The 20,154-nt window shown below is 35.2% G+C and overlaps 4 protein-coding genes across 4 annotated transcripts; 2 read left to right on the top strand and 2 right to left on the bottom strand.

Moving 5' to 3' along the window:
- Positions 1 to 1,436: 1,436 nt before the first annotated feature.
- On the top strand, positions 1,437 to 3,540 carry LOC21397676 (DNA-directed RNA polymerases II, IV and V subunit 6A). The gene is made up of 6 exons (XM_010104184.2): positions 1,437 to 1,533; positions 2,358 to 2,391; positions 2,480 to 2,652; positions 2,726 to 2,777; positions 2,962 to 3,029; positions 3,187 to 3,540. Exons 1-6 carry the CDS (start codon positions 1,499 to 1,501, stop codon positions 3,254 to 3,256), a joined length of 432 nt encoding a protein of 143 aa, XP_010102486.1. The 5' UTR covers positions 1,437 to 1,498; the 3' UTR covers positions 3,257 to 3,540.
- Positions 3,541 to 4,014: 474 nt separating this feature from the next.
- Positions 4,015 to 7,103, bottom strand: LOC21397675 (U-box domain-containing protein 52). Its single transcript, XM_010104183.2, has 5 exons — positions 6,706 to 7,103; positions 5,793 to 5,911; positions 5,555 to 5,673; positions 5,044 to 5,255; positions 4,015 to 4,337 (listed from the first exon to the last, which is right to left on the bottom strand). The coding sequence occupies exons 1-5, from the start codon at positions 7,037 to 7,039 to the stop codon at positions 4,324 to 4,326; spliced, it is 798 nt and encodes a 265-aa protein (XP_010102485.2). The 5' UTR covers positions 7,040 to 7,103; the 3' UTR covers positions 4,015 to 4,323.
- A 5,064-nt stretch (positions 7,104 to 12,167) lies between these two features.
- On the top strand, positions 12,168 to 15,486 carry LOC21397674 (ferric reduction oxidase 8, mitochondrial). Its single transcript, XM_010104182.2, has 8 exons — positions 12,168 to 12,324; positions 12,450 to 12,540; positions 12,634 to 12,822; positions 12,915 to 13,152; positions 13,257 to 13,584; positions 13,882 to 14,140; positions 14,224 to 14,918; positions 15,185 to 15,486. The coding sequence occupies exons 1-8, from the start codon at positions 12,168 to 12,170 to the stop codon at positions 15,361 to 15,363; spliced, it is 2,136 nt and encodes a 711-aa protein (XP_010102484.1). The 3' UTR covers positions 15,364 to 15,486.
- A 718-nt stretch (positions 15,487 to 16,204) lies between these two features.
- On the bottom strand, positions 16,205 to 18,570 carry LOC21397673 (L-type lectin-domain containing receptor kinase S.1). The gene has a single exon (XM_010104181.2). The coding sequence runs from the start codon at positions 18,533 to 18,535 to the stop codon at positions 16,394 to 16,396; it is 2,142 nt and encodes a 713-aa protein (XP_010102483.1). The 5' UTR covers positions 18,536 to 18,570; the 3' UTR covers positions 16,205 to 16,393.
- Between the last annotated feature and the right edge of the window lie 1,584 nt (positions 18,571 to 20,154).

The raw sequence follows: 20,154 nt of genomic DNA, 5'->3' as shown, positions 1-20,154 counted from the left end.
CATCATGAGTGTATTTATGTTTTTCTCAAAAAAAAAAGAAGAAGAAGTTATTTATGGAAATTTGTACAAGGGAGAATAAACGAAATAATATATTGCTAGGGTGCTTAGTAATTATAGCATAGTTTTTTAGAATGTGTAATAAATAGCATCATTTAATATCTTAAATTCTTAACACTATTAAAATTTTAAAAGTACCCCTTAACTCTTTCTTTCCTCATGGCCAAGTCCATCAATGCCAGCACTCGTGATCAGTACATCGCTAGTCACCTACACCGATGACTGGTAAATTGTAACGATCATCACCTTCACTTTGTATGATATTGTTCACTTTGTATGATATTGTTCACTTTGAGCCTGAGCCTGTATAGTTTTACATTTAGGCTCACCTCAAAAAGCCTCGAATCATTGAGAGGTAATGTCATTCCTTATAAACAATCACCTATAACTATTCTCAGGCGATGTGAAACTGTACAACTTACCCTGCTTTGACCCTTTCGCCTCAAGGGATTGATGACTGTCACATAAATATTGGTTTTATCTATAAATATAAACGCCGACACTAGCGCTGATACAGGTAACCATTAAATATTGTATTTAAGAGTAAATATGGTATTTATTAGTCACCAGCTACTGGCAGCGGCGCTAACACCAGTGATAAAGAAAGAGATTGAGAGATTGAGAGTGGTGATTGGCTAAGTGAGAAACAAAAGAAATGAAAATCTTACGAGCGCGGGTAAATTTAGAAATGAATATTTTTTTCAAAATGAAAATTCAAAATATACTATAACTTACCAACATTAAAAAATTCAATAACATGTCTAAAATATGTTGGTTGCTACATTTTTCTTGAGAAAATGTAGTAAATGACATATTTATTAAACTAAATTAAGTAAATAGTATATTTAAAAACTATTTGAAGTAAATAGGAGTTTACTGCTTAAATTATTCATTTACGACTCGAAAAAAGATTTTTTTTCCACGTAAGTTTTTTTTTTTACGACCGTTAAAATTTTTTATTTTACGCAAATCATTTTTTTACCAGTCCTAAATAATGCATTTTATATAATAAACTGCTATTTATTTCAAATAATTTAAAATCTTCTATTTACTTAATTTAATTTAAAAAATTTGATATCAATTTCCCTATTTGAGATCTCTTTGTGAAAAATATGAGAAATCTTGACAATTATTACCTACTCTAGATTAATATTTTTTAATCAAATAACTATATTAACAAAAATGTGCTAATAAAAATAAGATATAAAAATTCAAACTCATATAGTTTTAGGGTAATTACAACAATTTTCTCATATTTATTTTTATTTTTATATATGTTTCTTTTGGCCCGTTACAAGATTTTGAAGCTGAGGCCCAGCCCACTTAAACTTCCATCCCACGAGTCACCGTCTTGAAATTTATTAAACCCTAAAACCTGTTGAAAATCACCAGAACCTTCTTCAACGCAGAGCAGAGGGCTAAGCTTCTTCATCGATTAACGATGGCGGACGACGATTATACCGAGATGGATATGGGGTTTCTCTCTCTCTCCCTCTCCTGATTTCTGTCCCTTTCTCACTTTTCTGCTTAGAACTTCGGCTTAGGGTTTTCAGTTCGATTGTTTCATTTAGTTTTCCGATTTTGGGGAAAGATTTGAAATATCAAGTTTGTCTTTCTTTTTTTCAAAATATGGAACATGCTGTAAAATTCACCGTTTTACGGCTAATTTTTCGTAGTTTTAGTCAAGATTAGTTCTCGACGCAACGTGGACTCCTAGGGTTTTGATTTTTTCCCTTTTCTTTTTCCCTCAGTTTCTTGTTTATCGAACAAAAAGATGTATTTTATATCTTTCAGAACGTTTAGGAAAAATTTTAAAACTTGAAGAGCATGAGTTTGTTGAAGTTATCAAGTTTAAAATGTAAGTTTATACTACGAAATATATATGCGTATCTCTTTTTTTTTTCTTTGATAGATTGCATAATCAGGGCTATATTATGCATTTAGTGGTAGTGTTTGTTTGATCATGTTAGTATATACATACATATATATAGATATGTATATATATGTGTATATATACTCGGAGCTTTACATATCTGCTGAATACTACGAAGTACAAAATTTTTGTGTGCTTGTTGAGAATTTTCTAGTTTTACTTTGGACCAATTGCACACTTGTTCTGAGTTAATAGTAATTTTATTAAGCTTGATTATTGTAAACACGTTCTAAGTCAATTTTAATCTTGAATGTATATGCTTCGCATGGGGCTTGTATGTTGATAATTTGTGCCGTGGAACTGCATTCGAAAGTCATTTATTGAAAGCATTTTTATTTATATTTATTATTATTTTGTCTTTGTTCAGGTACGAGGATGAGCCACCAGAGCCTGAAATAGAAGTAAGGCCACAAGTTTGTGTTTTGTTCTCTTTTTCAAAATGTAGAGCTAGATGTTTGCTTTTAACCGAAATACTGAATGAATGAACAGGAAGGCGCAGAGGAAGATGTGGATAACAACAACAATGATGACACTGGCGGGGAACCTATTGAAGCTGAGGACAAAGCAGATGAAGAACCCGTCGAACATCCTCGCAAAACTTCGAAATATATGACCAAATATGAACGTGCTAGAATATTGGGTACGCGTGCCCTGCAGATCAGGTACTTTTCTCTCTCTCTCTCTCAGTCAATCAACATTAATTGATCCTTGAAATTTTTGTTTCCTGATGAACAGCATGAATGCGCCTGTAATGGTTGAGCTGGAAGGTGAGACAGACCCACTTGAGGTATGATTCTCCCCAAAATGTTAATTGATCTAGACAGCTATATAACATAGCAGCCAGCAATAGGAGTACATGATACATACATAATTTATACGGCTTTTTTAGCATATAACTGTTGTATGCTTCGCGCTGATTTTATCTTTCTTGTTTCTAAACACGTTACTATTGTTGTTTTCTGTTTTTGCAGATTGCAATGAAGGAGCTTCGTGAACGGAAGATTCCCTTTACTATACGCCGCTACCTGCCTGATGGAAGGTGAGGTTCTTTTATAAAAAGTACTCAGTTTCTTAGACATCATTGAATCTTTTGGCTCATGGAGCATCAAGTCCGGTGGTTTGGCCTTTTGTTATTTCCTCTTTTTTTGATATCATTCGGGCTCTAAGTATTGTTGTTTTTCTTTTCAATCCTCCAGTTACGAGGACTGGGGAGTCGACGAACTGATCGTGGAGGACTCGTGGAAGAGGCAAGTTGGTGGTGATTGAATCTGTTCTCACTGGGGCGTGGAGGATGGTTCTCAGGAATTGTACATCATTAGAATTCTGTCATGAAATGGATTTGAACATTTTGGTACCGAGACAGTGAGAGTGATTCTATGTATACTCGTAAAATTTGGACGCAGTGCTGTTGTTATTAATGTGAAAATTAGATTCATGCAGTAACCGAATCGGCAAGAATTCTTATCTGTCTTATAAAACCTGACTAACAAGTTTTATTGTTTTGGAGAGAGATGTTTATTTGACAATGAGAAATGTGGGAAAGTTATGTACGCTTGAGATTTTTATTGTTCAACATAACCGTTCCATTTCCTATGTTAACCATAAAAAAGAGAGAAAAAAAAGTCGTTCTCATTTTTCTCTAATCAAGTAGCATAAGTTCTTGCAAAACTTTAAATCCTTTTTGAAACTATTTAAAATAAATAATAGTTTATATGATAAATGAATCATTTACGGTTAGTAAAGATATTTTTTTCATGTAAATGACTAATAAAAAAGGATTTTTTTCATGTAAATAGAGATTTTTTATTAAGTTATTTTTTACTAATCATAAATAAATTATTTACGTGGTAAATGATTTAATGTATCATGTAAACTGTTATTTATTTTAAATAATTTTAAGTTATGTTTATTTATTAGTTTTAAAAATCTACTATTTACGGCAAGCAAACACAAGCCAATATAAAAAACAAGCCAATATCAAAAGAAAGAGCTTGTTCACAGTGGAATGTTTTCTTTTTTTCCTTCACTAATTTGTTCCCCTTATGACATAAACTTTTGCATCCGTATCACCATGTTCTTATTCTTTCCATCTTGAACTTCAGCTCAGCTCTCAAATGACAACAGTGGATGAAATAGTTGAGCATTCTTGATTCTTCAGACAGGCTCGGCTGACAAGTGAACATATTTCCACATTTTATCTCCTCTTCTGGATGGTGTTATTGACTCTTGCTCTTTTGAGCCTCTACTTTCCAGTATCGCAAACTGCGTTCCTCATGGTTTCTGTGGACAGGGTCTCACCTTTGGTGCCTTTGAATTCCCAAGAATCCTCCATTTTACCTCATACACGCTGGCAGAAACATTATTTTTTTTTACAAATTATTATAAATTGCAAACATATGGATCGAAATAGAAGAACATGTAATCACAATATGATTCTATTGATCACCAGGTTACAAAAATCTTTGTGACTTTCTTCAATACAGCAAAAGAAACTCGACCAAATTTACTCTCTTATGGTTAGTCCTAATCAAATGATTAACTGACTAATCCATTTTTGTCCCACCCCAGTACGCGTTTGGAACTCATTCTAAAAGGATTTTATTTTTTGTATGAAAATAGAAATGAAAATGTTTTCAATCTTAGACAGAAATCATTTTTGAAAATGTGTTTGGTAGTTTTTTCAAGAGATTATTTTCAGTATAAAAAATCCATTAATGTTTCTTTCTACTCGAGAGAGGAGAAAACGGAAACAAAAAAAAATAAAAAACGACTAAAAGTCATTTTTCATTTCTCTCATTTTACACTAAATCAAAAAATCATTTTCATTTCCGTTTTTTATCTTTAATTGTGCCACACACCGTTTCTCTCCTGTTTTCATTTTTTTCTCGAAAAACGTAAAAAAAAAAATGAAAACAACTCCAAACACAGACAAACTTTCGCCCAGTATGCTTGTCGTCTTAAACCTGGATATCCTGAGTTTGAGTGACCGAGTCTTACTAGAACCACATTAGAACATGGAACATATAGGAATGAGATTCATGAATAGGACTTGCCTGAAAAGCATGCACAGAGAAACAGGTTTCTTTCAGAATGGCGTGTGACTCCTGAGGATCTCTTGGGACTTGATGCCTGAGATGAATGGACAAACCTAACAACCTTTTGACATTCAGAAACTTTTTTGCCATCATGAACAATGGTCACTTCACAAAATTCTGGGGCACTCTTCTTGACATATTCCCCTTTAGCCATTCTTGTCTTCAATATCCTGAACAACAATCAATCTATTCTGTTAAAAATAAACTAATTGCTATTGTAGTATCGCTGTAACTACAGTGCAACCTAAGCTGGTTTTAAGGAACTTAAGATTTTTCAACTTAGGAAATTATTTTAGCTAATTTCTTTTGAGAAAGCCTTGTATACATGTAACTCTGATCATTCTCTTTTTTTCTCCAATTTCTTCCAAAGATTATTAATTTGACATGATTAACTAAATTAAACATTTTCTTTTGTTTCGATCTAAACTGATAATTATGGAAAGAAAACAGGCAGAAGAAGTAGTTATACCTTGAATTAGGTGGTTTTTTTAGTCCCAGAACAAGATTGGTAATCCTATGAATAGCAATAAGATCTACAATTGCTTTGGCCGTGGCATCATGCTCTACCAGCACTGTGTCAACATTTACCTGCATTCCATAAACAAACCAGGGAAAAAAAAAAAAACGTTCAACAAACAATATTAAATTTCCTAATCATTGATCTTACATTCGAATTCTTTGCGCAACGTCACGATGCTATCTCGCACCTTAGCATCTTTGCACAAGCGGATGTACTTCTGCAAGATGTTTCTCCTCCGATTTTCCTCTTCCTCTATGTAGAATCTTACTTGCTCTTCTGTTAACTGGCTTCTTGATAATTTTCCAACTGTTACCAAGTTACCAATATTTCAGCAGATAAAACCAGAACAGTAGTTGCAATGGGATACTAGGCAACTGTTTTTCCTGAATATAAATATAAAAGGTTTTCACCTTTCACTTTATGATCATAATATATATTATCCTAAATAGACCCCACTTGTGACCTAAGAAGATCGTCGCTTTGTTAGGCGCTTGATTTTAAGGTTATCTCTCACTTAAGGACGGTATGCTTTAAAGTTTGAGCCCCTATTTTGTACTTGAATGTTCAACTGAATGACAGTATTGATAGGAAGTGACATGTCACTTTGATCCCATAAAAAGAAAGACCCCACTGTCGAATGACTTTTTCCCAAAAGAAAATGTTTCCATGACATGTTTGAAAAGGCTTACTTCCCCCATTTGATTCCTTTACATGAAATCATCTTTAAAAAAAAAAAATTGGTTTAATAAAGAAATGGAGAGCTTAAATGCCAGTCTACAAGGATGACAATTTCCTCTAATTAGTTGATTAAACTACTCTTCCTCTTCCGACCCAAAAAAAGGGACTAAATCTAAACTTCTAAAGATCTGTGTCCTTCACATCAGAAAGGAAATTTCTTCTTTCAAGAGCTTGAAATTTATAGATAAATAAATAAAAATATATAGCAAATATGAAGGCCATTTAGTTTCCTTAATTTAGAAACCAACAAACAAAGAACATCAAGTATAAATACTAAACTGAAGAGCATGCAAGAGCAAGAAAGTACTCATAAAGAGTGCATAATTGACATGAAAAGTCAACAAGTTTTACAATGAATTTACCAGGAGTTGGAATATGAGTGATGGGAGGGAAGACATGGACAAGATAAAGACGGGCACCCGGAGAAACGACATGATCAATAGCCCACCTCACAACATCCAAGTCATCTTTACCAACGGCAACATAAACTTCGTCGTTCACCTCCACAACATTAACTATCTCTGATGATGATCTGGCACTTTTTGTGAAGCTGTTCTTGGTGTGATTTTCATCATCCAATACTTCTTCCACTATCTCATTCACGTACTCCGGCGACTTGATCTCGTAATTCCTTGCGTTATTATAGCTGGAATAGTATTGGACGGCTAATTCTGGAACACATTCTTTATCTTCCATTTCTCTTTTTTACCCCCTTTTTTTTTTCTTCCTCACACAACACAAAAGTGGCAAAGATGAACACGTAAAGAAGACAAAAAAGGTGACAAGAAATGTATAATAGCTAGTTGGGAGAAAGAGTGGGAGATAAATATTGATAGTCTAGTTCTAGAGAGCGAAAAAAACTAGATTGGGTTTTAGTGGATTTTTCGTGAGGTTCACAAGGAAAGAGTCGTTGCCTTCAAAGCCGCAAAAAGAGAAAGAGACAAAGGCAAAAAAAGGAAGAGAGAGATTCTCTCTTGTCAAGCTTTGGATGTGTCACGACAATGTTTTGTATGCTATACCATACCTATTCTTTTTTAATTTTTCTTCCTCTCAGAGAATTTTGTGGTAAGGTGTAGAAAATATCTTGTGTGATAAGATAGATTATGTTTTCATTAAGTTCCATTACATTATCTTACTTTTCTATAATTAAGTTTGTCACGGTTATGAGCTAATGATCATAGAACACTATTTTAAACAATTAGATTTTCATCAAGTTTCATATAATCATCATATTTTTTCTTAAGTGATGATCTATTGGCTCAAAACTAGAACTACATCCTATTAGAGTGTATTTTTTAAAACTCTCTTGTACATTTTTTTCCCTTAAAAAAAGGGTACCCTAAAAAGAAACTCTTTATTTTTTTTTTGGTTGGTTCTCCTCCATACATATGTGTGGTTTGCTAGTTTTAGTACAGTTTCCAACTTTCCATGGAATTGTGAAGGAATCTCCTTTTTGTAATCGACCTCATATTCAAAAAACAGAAAAAAGCAAAAAAAAAGGACAAAGGACTTTGATTGAACATGCATTTGCAATGGTAAAGTCTAACTAAAACTAAACAAACCAATTTGATGATGTTTTCAAAGATTGTATGATACAATTTTCTTTACTTTACCTAAGCCTTACTGCATATGAGACTTTTTCAACTATACCCAGATGGGAATACAAGCTAATTTGTCCTAAATAAAGTTAAATATTGTTATATAGACGTAAACACGATTCTAATAGATATTGTTTATGTCATATTTGGACTAAGTTTGAGTGAGGAATTTTTGGTTAATCTGGACAGTGTAGAAGACAAACAAGTATCTACACCAGTCTCACAATACCATTATTAGCCACTACGCTTTTGTTTATCTGAATATAGCTGTTAAGAAGTCCTTAACTTTGGACTTTTCCTTTGACTTTTTTTTATTCCCTAAAAATTGTTTGCCCTAGAAAACATAAATACGCGGTTGGATACAATCTGTAACATGTAGACCTTGTTCTTGTATTGCATGCTAGGAAACTATAAATAATTTTAAGAGAGAGAGAGAGAGAGAGAGAGAAATGTCAATTAAAATAAGTTCAATAGATAACTTGGGCGTTCCTAACTATATTAAACTTTCTTCTAAACTTTTTTTTTTTTTCCGGAAACATTTATTTTGGTACTATGTGTTATACTGAAAATCCAAATATACGTTTGGTATTTTGTATTTTTGATAATTTTATGCAGTTACTTCGACATTTTAAAAAATAATTTTTTGATATCTTGGGGTAGTTTTTTGAGACGTGAAATATCATTTATACCCTTTACTTAATTTATTCAGATTAAAAAAAAATGTATTAAAATTATTTTAAAAACCCATAATTAAAAAAAATTAAAAGCTCTCAATTTTTAATATATTTAAAGCATTTTTTAAAATATGTATACAAAATTATAGGCTGTGTTTGGAGTTATTTTTCTTTTTATTTTTTATATTTTTCAAGAAAGAAAAAATGAAAACATGAGAGAAACGACGTTTGACACAATTAAAGACAAAAAAGGGAAATGAAAACGATTCTTTAATTTAGTGTAAAATGTGAAAGAAATGAAAAAATGATTTTTAGTCATTTTTTATTTTTTGTTTCTGTTTTCTCCTCTCACGAGCATAGAGAGAGACATGAATAGATTTTTTTATACTGAAAATAATATCTTGATAAAATTACCAAACGCATTTTCAAAAATGATTTACGTATGAGATTGAAAACTTTTCATTTCTATTTTTAGACAAAAAATAAAATCATTTCAGAGCGAGTTCTAAACGCACCCTTAGTTTCTAATTAATTAATAATAAGGGTAACTTTGACATTTCACATTCCAAAAAATTGTCTTGAAATACCAAAAATTATTTTTTAAAACATTGAAATACTTGCATGAAATTATCAAAAACATAGGATGTCAAATACATATTTTGATATAACACAAGATACCAAAATGAAATTTTATCTTTTTTTTTTCTCTTCTTGAGATGAATCTTTCTTACAACCTTGGACAGTTCATGAATGGTGGTATTTGGTGAGGGCACAATAACTAAGATGCACTGATGCACTTGCCTCAATTTAATCGCCCCAGGTTTAAGATCCTTGCTTCAAAAGTTGATATATATATATATATATTAGTATCGAGTGAATACCTTATATATGTATATGAATATTTAATCTAGTGTATGTTTATAAGATTACTATATATGTTTATAAGTTAGTATAATGTTTATTCGCTCACTAATATATGTTGATAAGTTACTATGACGATCTCGTTGCTTTTTCTTGTAAATGTGTTTTCTCGAAGAAATAATAATGGACCTATGAATGAATATTCTTGGGCTAAATAGATTCAACTTAATAGTTGAATAATTGAAGTATCTCATATCTTCAGCAAAAAATAAAAAGAAAATAGAATAAAATACCCAATTGCAAGTTGCAAAAGCAGACATTCAACTTTTTACTCCCCCAAAAAATTATATAGCTTTTCTTCCCTTTCATTTTTCTTTGTCCTTTCAATATGTTTAAAGATTTTTAGCTTCAATAATATTTTTTGAGATTTAGTGGACAAGGATTGGAGAAGGTATAAATAATGATGGGAGGGAAGCATACAACTTCTTCTTTTGCATTGTCGCTCATAATTTCTTTTATCTTTTCATTTTCGTCCCTGTTCCTTTTTCATGAGCAGGCCTTTTGCTAGGCATGCTATGATTTGTCGATCATGGCACGTGATTCAGACTTGGGGCACCAGCTGAAACGATAATTGAACAATTAGACCTAGAATGAGAGCAATTTCATGAATTTCCATAAAAAAAAAGATTAAAAAGGGCAATTCACATTTCATGTTACGTTTTTTCTTTTCATGACATTATTTTTTGTTAGTTTTATAAAAAATAAAAAAATAAAAAATTTAACCTCATGTTACTTGTTATCCAAATTTCCTAAAAAATACTTGGTCATGTGTTATTACTACTCGATTCAAAGGGAATATCATCGTTACTAATTTACTTTAGTAACAACGTGTGCAATAAAAAGATAACGAGTTTCCTTCTTTTCCCAAAAAGGATTGAAAAAATAATGGTGACATGCTATACGTTCACATGTCACCAATATTTTTCTTTTCTTTTCTTTTCTTTTTAAAAAAAAAAAAAAAAAAAACAACTCAAAGCGGGAGGTTTAAACTCAATCTCAACATTAAAATGAATGTATATTAATTTACAACAACAATAATAACACTGTTACTATTATTATTCTTTGTTATTGAGTAAGCATAATTATTTTTTACGTACTAATAAGAGTTCTACATGGTCTAAAGATAAAACAATTAGGGAGTAAATGATTCTTTGGACCTATTTTTTAAGTTAAAAAAATGCTAAAGGGAGGATATAGATATTTTTTGTCTTTTGATCAGTAGAACAACGAGCAAACTAGAACCAGAAAAAACCGGATGAAACCAAATCCACTTTTGAATATTGCCATGTAGTGTCCAATTTAGGGAGAATATTCTGTCCCCATTAAGGCTCTGCTTTTTACACTTAAATAAAAATATATTTTTCTCTTCTATTTTTCCTCATCATCACATCACCCTACCACCTAACAAGAAGCTGCTCATGCCGTTCCTTATCGTTTCTTTTTTGTAGGTTGCCTTTTTTTTTTTTTTTGTTTATTTACTTTTCACCTCAAATTGTTAACATTGACCAATTTATGTATGTAATATACATGCATGCATGTATGTATTCATTTATATAACCAATACAAATTTTATGGTAGCTAAAGAAAACTGAAATAGGCAGAAACTGAAAGACCACAATTTCATGGCACAATTTATATTGGCTTTTTTTTTTTCCTTATATTTTTTATCTTTAATTTTTTAAAATTTTGTTTTCCATGGAATGATTCTTGGTATCCAACTCAGCAAGTAAGAAGTAAGTTTAGGACTCTTCATGATCTCAAATTCAATGCTGATAAGTGAGAAGTTTTGTTAAAAGGTTATAAAGATTCATTTATCATTATATTATCATTAAAAAAAAAGAAAAAGATTGACCTTAGCAGACTATTAAAGCTGAACAAGTAACAACTTTACATAGATATTTTTATGTTGAGCGCCAATACGCACCACGAAAAATTTTATCGTGAAATTATAAACGCATATTTATTAAAATTTGTATATTTGGTAAAACTGTCCCGGAATTTTAACCGTAACAAGTTATAATTTAGTTTGATGATGTATTGCGAAACTGTTTTTTCATGATGTGTGTCATTTTTCTCTTTTTCATATATATATATATATATATATATATATATATATGCGCATGATCTAGGATACATGTGTTGTCATTTATCCATTTCATATTGGAATTAGGAAGTGGAAAAGGAAATTATAACAGATGTTGAAAATAATGAATTTATTATGATCCACATGTCTAAAGATTCAGGACCCGTTTAGTTCGCTGATTCGAGTTTTTAATTCGAGTTGATATGTGACTTTATGTGAGAGCTTTTTACTGTTATAAAAACGTTAGATGTGACTGTTTCTAAGAATTTTTTACTGTAACAAAACTCAAATTCTAAACTCGAATCGGTGAAATGAACGGAACCTGACAGACACCACTTCCAAAATTGCCAGCCAGGAAGTAGCCATGTAAAATTGAATTGATAAGCACTTTCTGAAAAGGTGGTGGGACTTAACTGAGATCCCCTAGTGGTGTCAAAGCTTCAAAAAAACTCTATTAAATAGAGATCCTTTCTAGGCAAAGGAGAAATAAAAAAATAAAAAAATAAAAAAATCCCAAGTTTGGAAACAATAATTTTTGCTACATAGACATGGCAGAAGTTTTTCTTCTCATTGTTCTCAAAGTGGTGATGATCCTAATATTTGCTGGTTGGATTTCTCTTTGGCTTCTGAAGCCCACACAGATTTGGACAAGAAAATGGAAAGAAGTTGAAGAGAGATTGAGGCCTACAATTCTTGGATATTATGGTACTATAACTTTTCTAACTTTATGCCAAAACACTTTTTTCTCTTTTTTTACATGTATGTTGTCATGATTAGCACTTTTCAAAATATGTATCAGTTACTAACACTGTATTTGATATCTTTTGCAGGTATTAACTTTGTTGTTTTTACATTCCCTGTAATAGCTTTGGCTATAATTGGATCTATCTACATGAATTTGCAGCTCAGGAAGACAAGGAGGTAATACAAAGCATATGATTGTGCAATTACCCCCACATAAAAAATTTCCAAAACTTTTGAACCTGTTCTCTTCTGGTTAATATGGATTCATAGGTCTTATGGGAAGAAAGTATTTTCTGGTATCTCAAATCCAGTGGTTGTGAACACCCTTTTGGGCACTTTTTCTGCTCTGGAGATCCTATCAATCTCCCTCTTTGCCTTGTTCTTAGCATGGACTTTTTACGCTCGCATTTCGAACGACTTCAAGGACTTGATGCCGGTAAAATCATTGAAGCTGAAAACGTGAGCACTTACCATTATCCGCAATGACATGATCTTTAGTACTACTTTTGAGCATAATTGATCATAATTGAAGTTGTATTGTATATCATCAGATGGCAACTGAAGTACTTGAGAGTGGCAACCCGGTTCGGTTTGCTTGCAGAAGCATGTTTAGCTTTACTTCTTCTACCAATCTTAAGAGGGTTGGCCTTCTTTCGGTTATTCGGCATCCAATTTGAGGCTTCAGTAAGATACCATGTCTGGCTTGGGACTGCAATGGTGTGTTTTGCCACTTTTCATGGTGGAAGCACATTGTTCATTTGGGGGATCAGCCACTACATTCAAGAGGAGGTAATTCTGCAAACTCTCTCCCTATTTCTGCGGTTTTCGCGGTAATAATTTCTTTCTTATTTCTTATTTTTCTCCTTGTTCTTTTGTACTTTGTTTGGCAAAAGATATGGAGATGGCAGAAAACAGGGAGGATATACTTGGCTGGGGAGATTGCTCTAGTTACAGCTCTAGTAATTTGGATCACAGCACTACCTCAAATAAGGAGAAAAAGGTTTGAAATCTTCTACTACACACACCATTTATATGTAGTCTTCCTGGTTTTTTTCTTGTTCCATGCTGGAGACCGGCACTTCTATTGGGTTTTCTCTGGGATTTTTCTCTTTGGTCTTGATAAGCTACTACGGATCATCCAATCAAGACCCGAAACATGCATTCTTTCTGCGAAAATATTCCCCGGCAGGACCATAGAACTTATTCTGCCAAAAGATCCAAGTAAGTTTTCAGTTCACGACTAGAAAATGCTACAAATAAAAAAATACTTAATGACTACTGGTGGTGGCGGCATAGCGGAAAGGGACGATTCTCTTCCATCCGTTAGAGGTTTGATTCCTGCCATGTGCACGGTGTTAACCTCTGGGGATTATTGATGAGAGTGTGGACCGGTCTCCTTTCCGTTCCATCTTTTGTCCCAGTAGATTCTGAAAGTGGCGCTGGATAACTGCCGATCTCTTTTTTTGTTTAGCAAAAACAAAAATACTTAGTGAAGCACTTTTTTAAACCATATTGCAGAACTGAAGTATACACCAACAAGTGTGATATTTGTGAAGATACCAAGTATATCCAAGTTTCAGTGGCACTCTTTTAGCATAACTTCCAGCTCAAGTGTTGATGAAAACACCCTGTCTGTTGTTATAAAATGCCAAGGATCTTGGACAAGTTCTCTACACAACTTGATCAATAATGAGCTAGAGTCGGATTCTAATCAGATGAAGGGCGTACCAATCGCAGTGGAAGGTCCTTATGGACCCGCCTCGACAGACTTCCTTAGGTGCTGCAACATAACTTTTCATGTCATCTGACATTCTTTTCGTTGTATGTCAGATTCATTTACATCTAAATATTTTTTTGCAGATATGATAGTCTACTTCTGGTTGCTGGAGGAATTGGGATAACCCCTTTTCTTAGCATCTTGCAGGAAATCGCTTCAGCCCCGAAAAGTGGAAACCAATTCCCAACAAGAATCCAACTTATTTATGTTGTGAAGAAATCCCAAGATATTAGCTTATTGAACTCAACATCATCCCTTATTCTAAACCAAACAACTGACCAACTTCATCTGAAATTAAAAGTGTTTGTAACTCAAGAACCGCAATCCGGTGCAACTCTAAGAGAACTATTAGATGAGTATTCACAGGTAGAGACAGTGCATTTTGACACGAATGGGTCGAGCTACGCAATAAACGGACTCGAATCTTTTCTTTCGATGGCTGCCATAGCTGGACTGTCCTCTGTTGTGTTCCTTGTCTTTCTAATCTGTTTCAACCACATATTTCTACCAGACCATAAAAATAAGAAACTCAAGTCACCAAAAGCCTCTAAAGAGAAGAACCCGTCTTCGGTTTTCGATCTGATCATCATATTTTCTTTTGTCATAGCAATGATATGCAGCACCTTACTTGCCGTTATTGTAAGATGGAGAAGGCTAAAGAGAGAAACTTCCCCACTTGTGGAGAAACATGTCAAATCTTGGCTACCAAGTTCCATTGAAGCAGGAGGAGCTCTTGATAAACATGAGATACATTTTACAGGAAGGCCTAACTTCCAAGGTATGACTTAAGATTCTACCTATAACGGAATTATTTTAGTCCGGCAGCTAGACCAATCAGCCTAACGCTGTACGTATTTCTATGTAGTACTCTGTTTGCTTTAGTGTAACATTCAACAAATACAAGTACACGTACGAAGTTATATTTACTAGACTGTACGGATGCTGGACTTAAGATTCTACATACAACTTTATTTTCTTCCATTTTGCACCAAAATTTTGTTAGTTGAAAGTATTTTTTAACATGTTATGATTTGAATTAAGCAGATATATTCACAAAGTTCCCAACTGAGACTGGTGGTTCTGATGTTGGAGTCTTGGTCTGTGGACCGGAGACCATGAAAGAGTCAGTGGCTTTGTTTTGCCGGCAGAATTCTCAGTGTTTCAAGACTGGTGCTGAGAGGAAAACAAGTTTCAGTTTCCACTCACTTAACTTCACCCTCTAGTACACCAGCTATATGTACGTATTTAACGCATAGTTAGCAAGAAGAATATATATTTGGGAATTACATTCTAAATATTCATCAACTTCTAAATGTTAATTAAGCTTGGTTTTTGCCCATGTTTATTGCGTGGTCCTAAATATGTGGAGTAATGAATGGTAGCATGTTTATGTGTATCTTTGTTATACATTACATTTGTTTTATGTATTCGTATTTGATTTTGAATCATGATTCATGGTTTTCTACAGTATTTTTCTCTCACAAAAAATACACGTAAAACGAGAATGATTATGAATCTATGAATTAAACGTCCACTAAAGTTAGTACCGATTCCACTGACAATCTAAGCAGCCAATCAATTTTTAAATTAGTGGCTGAACTTAATTGTGGATTTCTCGCCACAAAATTGGTAGTGCTTCTCATCTGATCCATTTCCAAGATTCCCTAAAGGTTTATAATCTAATAGTAATGGTTAGTGCAGAAATGAGAAATTTGCTTGAACAGAAACTCACTATTTTAGTTGGACTTGGACCAACCATCGCCGGCTACGTTTATCCCATTGTATTTGGATGCAAATGCTTCACAAGTTATCTTTTATCTGATTCTTCGAGAGAGAGTTTGACTATTAAGACTTCTTTTTTTGTTTTTTTTTTTTTTGCTAATCGACTATTAAGACTTTTTAATTATGTTCCAATTGCTGCCAAAAAAGGAATAAATATTCTTCTCAAATCTTCTCCCCGTCATCATCACATGCGACACAATCAACAATCAACAATACTAGTACTACATATTATTTTACCATTTTCGTTTAATAGAAAGACACTTTTCAATCAAAGAGTAAAAATTTACACGCCGACAAAATTTAATCACATCTATTAGCGTTATAGATTATAGATACAGTCTAATAATAGAACACATAAATAAATACAAAAGAAAGTGTAGAAAGTGGGAGAGCCTCAGACAAAAAATTAATCAAAAAGTGAGTTTCCAAAATCCGATAATAATGGCTCAAAATATTAATTAAAAAAACTATTCAGGCGGCTGAAGCCGGCGGCTGAGGATGAAGCGGAGTCGCCACCTCAGCCGACTCTCTGTCGCCGCGGGAAAAGACCGACAAAACCTCGGCGGGCGTTGCCGCTGCGGCCGCCCGCTCACCGATCAACACCGCCACCACCTCCCTCATGGTGGGCCGGCGCTGCGGGTCGGGGTGGCAGGAAGCGAGGCCCAACTTAAGCACCACCTCCATCTCCTCCACCTCATACTCCCCTCTAATCCTCTTATCCGCCGCCTCCACCACCCTCCCCTCGACGTACAAGTCCCTCACCCAGTCGATGAGCACCACCTCCTCTTCCGCCACGTTCATCTCTATCGGCCGCCGCCCGCACGCCACCTCCAGCACCACTACCCCGAAGCTGTAAACGTCGCTGGCCGCCGTCGGCGACGTCACCGTTGCCAGCTCCGGAGCCATGTAGCCGAGCGTGCCTACTACGCGCGTCGTGTTCGGCGCCTCGTTGTGGCCGTACAGCTTCGCCAGGCCGAAATCCCCGAGCCGCCCTCTCATCTCGGAGTCCAAGAGAATGTTGCTCGACTTTATGTCTCTGTGCACGACCACCTTGTCGTAGCCATGGTGGAGGTAGCTCAGCCCCTCCGCCACGTCAGCCAGGACTCGGCGGCGCCGATCCCAAGAGAGGAGGTTCTTCGGCTTATCGAAGATCCAACGGTTGAGGCTCCCGTTGGGCATGCAATCGTATACGAGCATGAGTATGTTCTTTCTCCTGCACCATCCCCGCATTTGGACCAGGTTCTTGTGCTGAAGCCTTCCCATGCTCGAGATCTCCGCCATGAATTCTCTTAATCCTTGCTTCGAATCGTGGTTCACGCATTTCACGGCGATCTCGGTGTTGTTTAGGAGGGTTCCTCTGTAGACCTTCCCGAATCCGCCGGATCCGAGGAGCTCGTCGGCGGAGAAGCCGTTCGTGGCGTCGTAGAGCTCCTCGTAGGAGATTCGGTGAGGCCAGTAATCGAGTTCCCAATCCTCTACGTCGTCGTTTTCCTCTTCGCGCTTCAATTTCCTCTTTCGCCATAACCAGAACCCTAGCGAAGCACAGAGAATTACGAACACGACGCAGCCGATCGCGATCCCGGCGATTGCTCCGGAAGATAAGGACGATGATGATTCTGCAAGGAGAAAAATCGGAAGATTAGTCGTGTTGATCTCTCTCGCGGCTCCGGTGTCGCTGAAGCTCCACGCTAAAATCCTCTGCGCTTCGACCCACTGCGTCTTCGAAGCAGAGAACCCGACGAACATCTCTTCGGAGAGGTAGTTCACGATCGCCGGATTTCTATAGGTAAGAGTAGGTCTCGACGGGCGAGATACGCCGATTGGAGCGACGGTGACGTTGATTTCGAGATTTTCGCCGTCGAATTCGATCCAAGCGCGAACATTCCTACCGTCTTTCATTAGGATCGGGACGAAGGATCCGGTTGAGTTGTAGTATCCGGCGGACTGAGTCACCGCCGATTCGATGTTGTTCAGGTCGATCCCGATGTGGTTGTCGTCGGGATCGTTGAACTCGGTGTTCCGACCGGCGTCGAACTCGACGGCGAAGAGCGGAGCGACGAGGGGCTCGGCGGCGTTGGTGAAGAGGCCGAAGTACTGGCTGGCGAGGGCGCCGGGAGGGGAGGTGTAGTTGGAGAGAACGAAGCAGAGGCCGAAGCCGGGACTGGTGCTTATCTCCGGCAAAATGGAGAAGACGAAGGAGGTCGAAAACGACGTGACGGAGTAGGATGAATTGCTGCTGCTATTTGTGTTGTTTGCTCTTCGCATGGCGACCCTCGTCGGATAGAAGGCGCGGCCAAAGGAGAACTGGTTGGAGTCGTTGGTCAGGCGGACGACTGACGAGTCGAAACGCGCGTCGTTTATGAGCGTGACGGTCGTCGAGTTGCCGGCACTGGAGAAGGAGTTCAGGAGAAAGTCGATCGCGGAAGCCGGAGAGAGAAAGAGAGAGAAGAAGTGGAAGATAATGAAGAGAGAGAGGATCCCCATCCGTACAGAATCCGGTGACTGGCGACTACTCGCCGGTAAAGAGAAAGAGCTCATGTTGCTAGTAAGTGCATGTGAAGATATGAATTGAACATTATCAAAATGATGACGATAAGAGAGCTTTCTCGTCATTTTACTCTGTTTTATTTATTTATTTATAAATCCAAAAGGAGGTCATAAGCCGCCGTCATTAGGTGGACTATTCAAAGTATCGTTGTCCACTTCTACGCAATTTTTCCTAACTGTGTTCTCAGTTTAAAATTTAAATTTTATTATAATATAAAAATTTTAAAAACAGTTAAATTTATTTTTTTTATTATAATAAAAAAATTTCACATAAAATTATATTTTAATTTAAATTAAAGAACTATCTTTAATTTTGTTGTTATTACTTTACTTTATGCGGGTTATTATCAGAGTAAAGTAACACGTTTTGAAGTGTGTAGTAATGTTAAAATTTTCGATGATTATTCTTGACTAAAACTAGGTAATGTTTTATGGAATTTCACTTGTGTCTTGTCTTATTGAAGTATGTTTACGGTTTAACAAGTGCAAATGATAGCAGTTTCTGACTTCTAATTTTTGGCATGTTTTCAGTGGGGGCGTATTTGCCAGTTTGGGGATGTTGGTTTACGTATGTTTTATTCTTATTGTGTTTTTTTCCCCCCCTAATCTAATAAGTTTCACAAGGTGGTTGGCAGCTTGGCTGTAAACTGTTGTCCTCGTTGACTTGGAATATCTTTTCATTATTAATCTAATAATTTCCTTTTAGAGGTTGCTTTAGAGAGGGAAACTCCTTTGGGAATTGGGATTATGATTATGCCGGAATAATACGAAGTAAAATAATTTTAAAATACGTATGTTTTTCTACTCAACGGAGGGAATCTTTTGTAGCCAATTATGCATCGGCATTCGCAACGTGAGAATTTTTTATTTCACCGATTTGAGTTTTTAATTTTAAATTTTTACAGTAAAAAATTCTCATAAAATGTCATATCAAAATTTTTTACTACAATAAAAAGTTCTAAGAAAATGTCACATCTCAACTTAAATTGAAAACTCGAATCCGTAAAGTGAACGGGACCTATAGCGGAGAATAATATTATTTTGTTCTTTAAATTATTATTTTTAATTATTAAATAATTTTTTAATAATAAGATCTGTATATATTTATATTAAAAACTTATGCCATATAAAATTGCTTCTACTACCTATTGCAAATCACATCGTTAAGGGCCCGTTTAGTTCGTTGATTCGAGTTTTTAATTTGAGTTGAGATGTGATTTTATGTGAGAGCTTTTTACTGTAGCAAAAAAGTTAGATGTGATTGTTTGTGATAGATTTTTACTGTAGCAAAACTCAAATTCTAAATTTAAATCAGCGAAATAAACGGGGCCTAATTCAATAATTAAAACATAATTTTTATTTGTGGAGTAAAACAGTCGTCTCCATTATAAATGCACTCTGAAATGCTAAACTGTCGACGCTGAAAAGACGTTCGAAGTAAGATAGGGGATGAGAGTCGTTGACTTATCATGAGGCTTATTAATGGCCTAGCAAGCCCAGTAAAAGGCCCTAATAAAAAGGCCCTAAATACTCGTTGACTTTATATTGTTCCAATTACGACAACCAAAAGAAAGAAGGAAGAGAATGAAAGAGAGTTCATATTAAGCGAATGGGGAATGGATTTTCAGCCCCGTTTATTTTGTTAATTTAAATTTAAAATTTAAGTTTTATTACAGTAAAAAACT

This window comes from Morus notabilis, unplaced genomic scaffold (assembly GCF_000414095.1).
Source record: "Morus notabilis unplaced genomic scaffold, ASM41409v2 Scaffold125, whole genome shotgun sequence".
NCBI classification, from domain to species: domain Eukaryota; kingdom Viridiplantae; phylum Streptophyta; class Magnoliopsida; order Rosales; family Moraceae; genus Morus; species Morus notabilis.
This window is presented reverse-complemented; position numbering and strand designations above follow the sequence as displayed.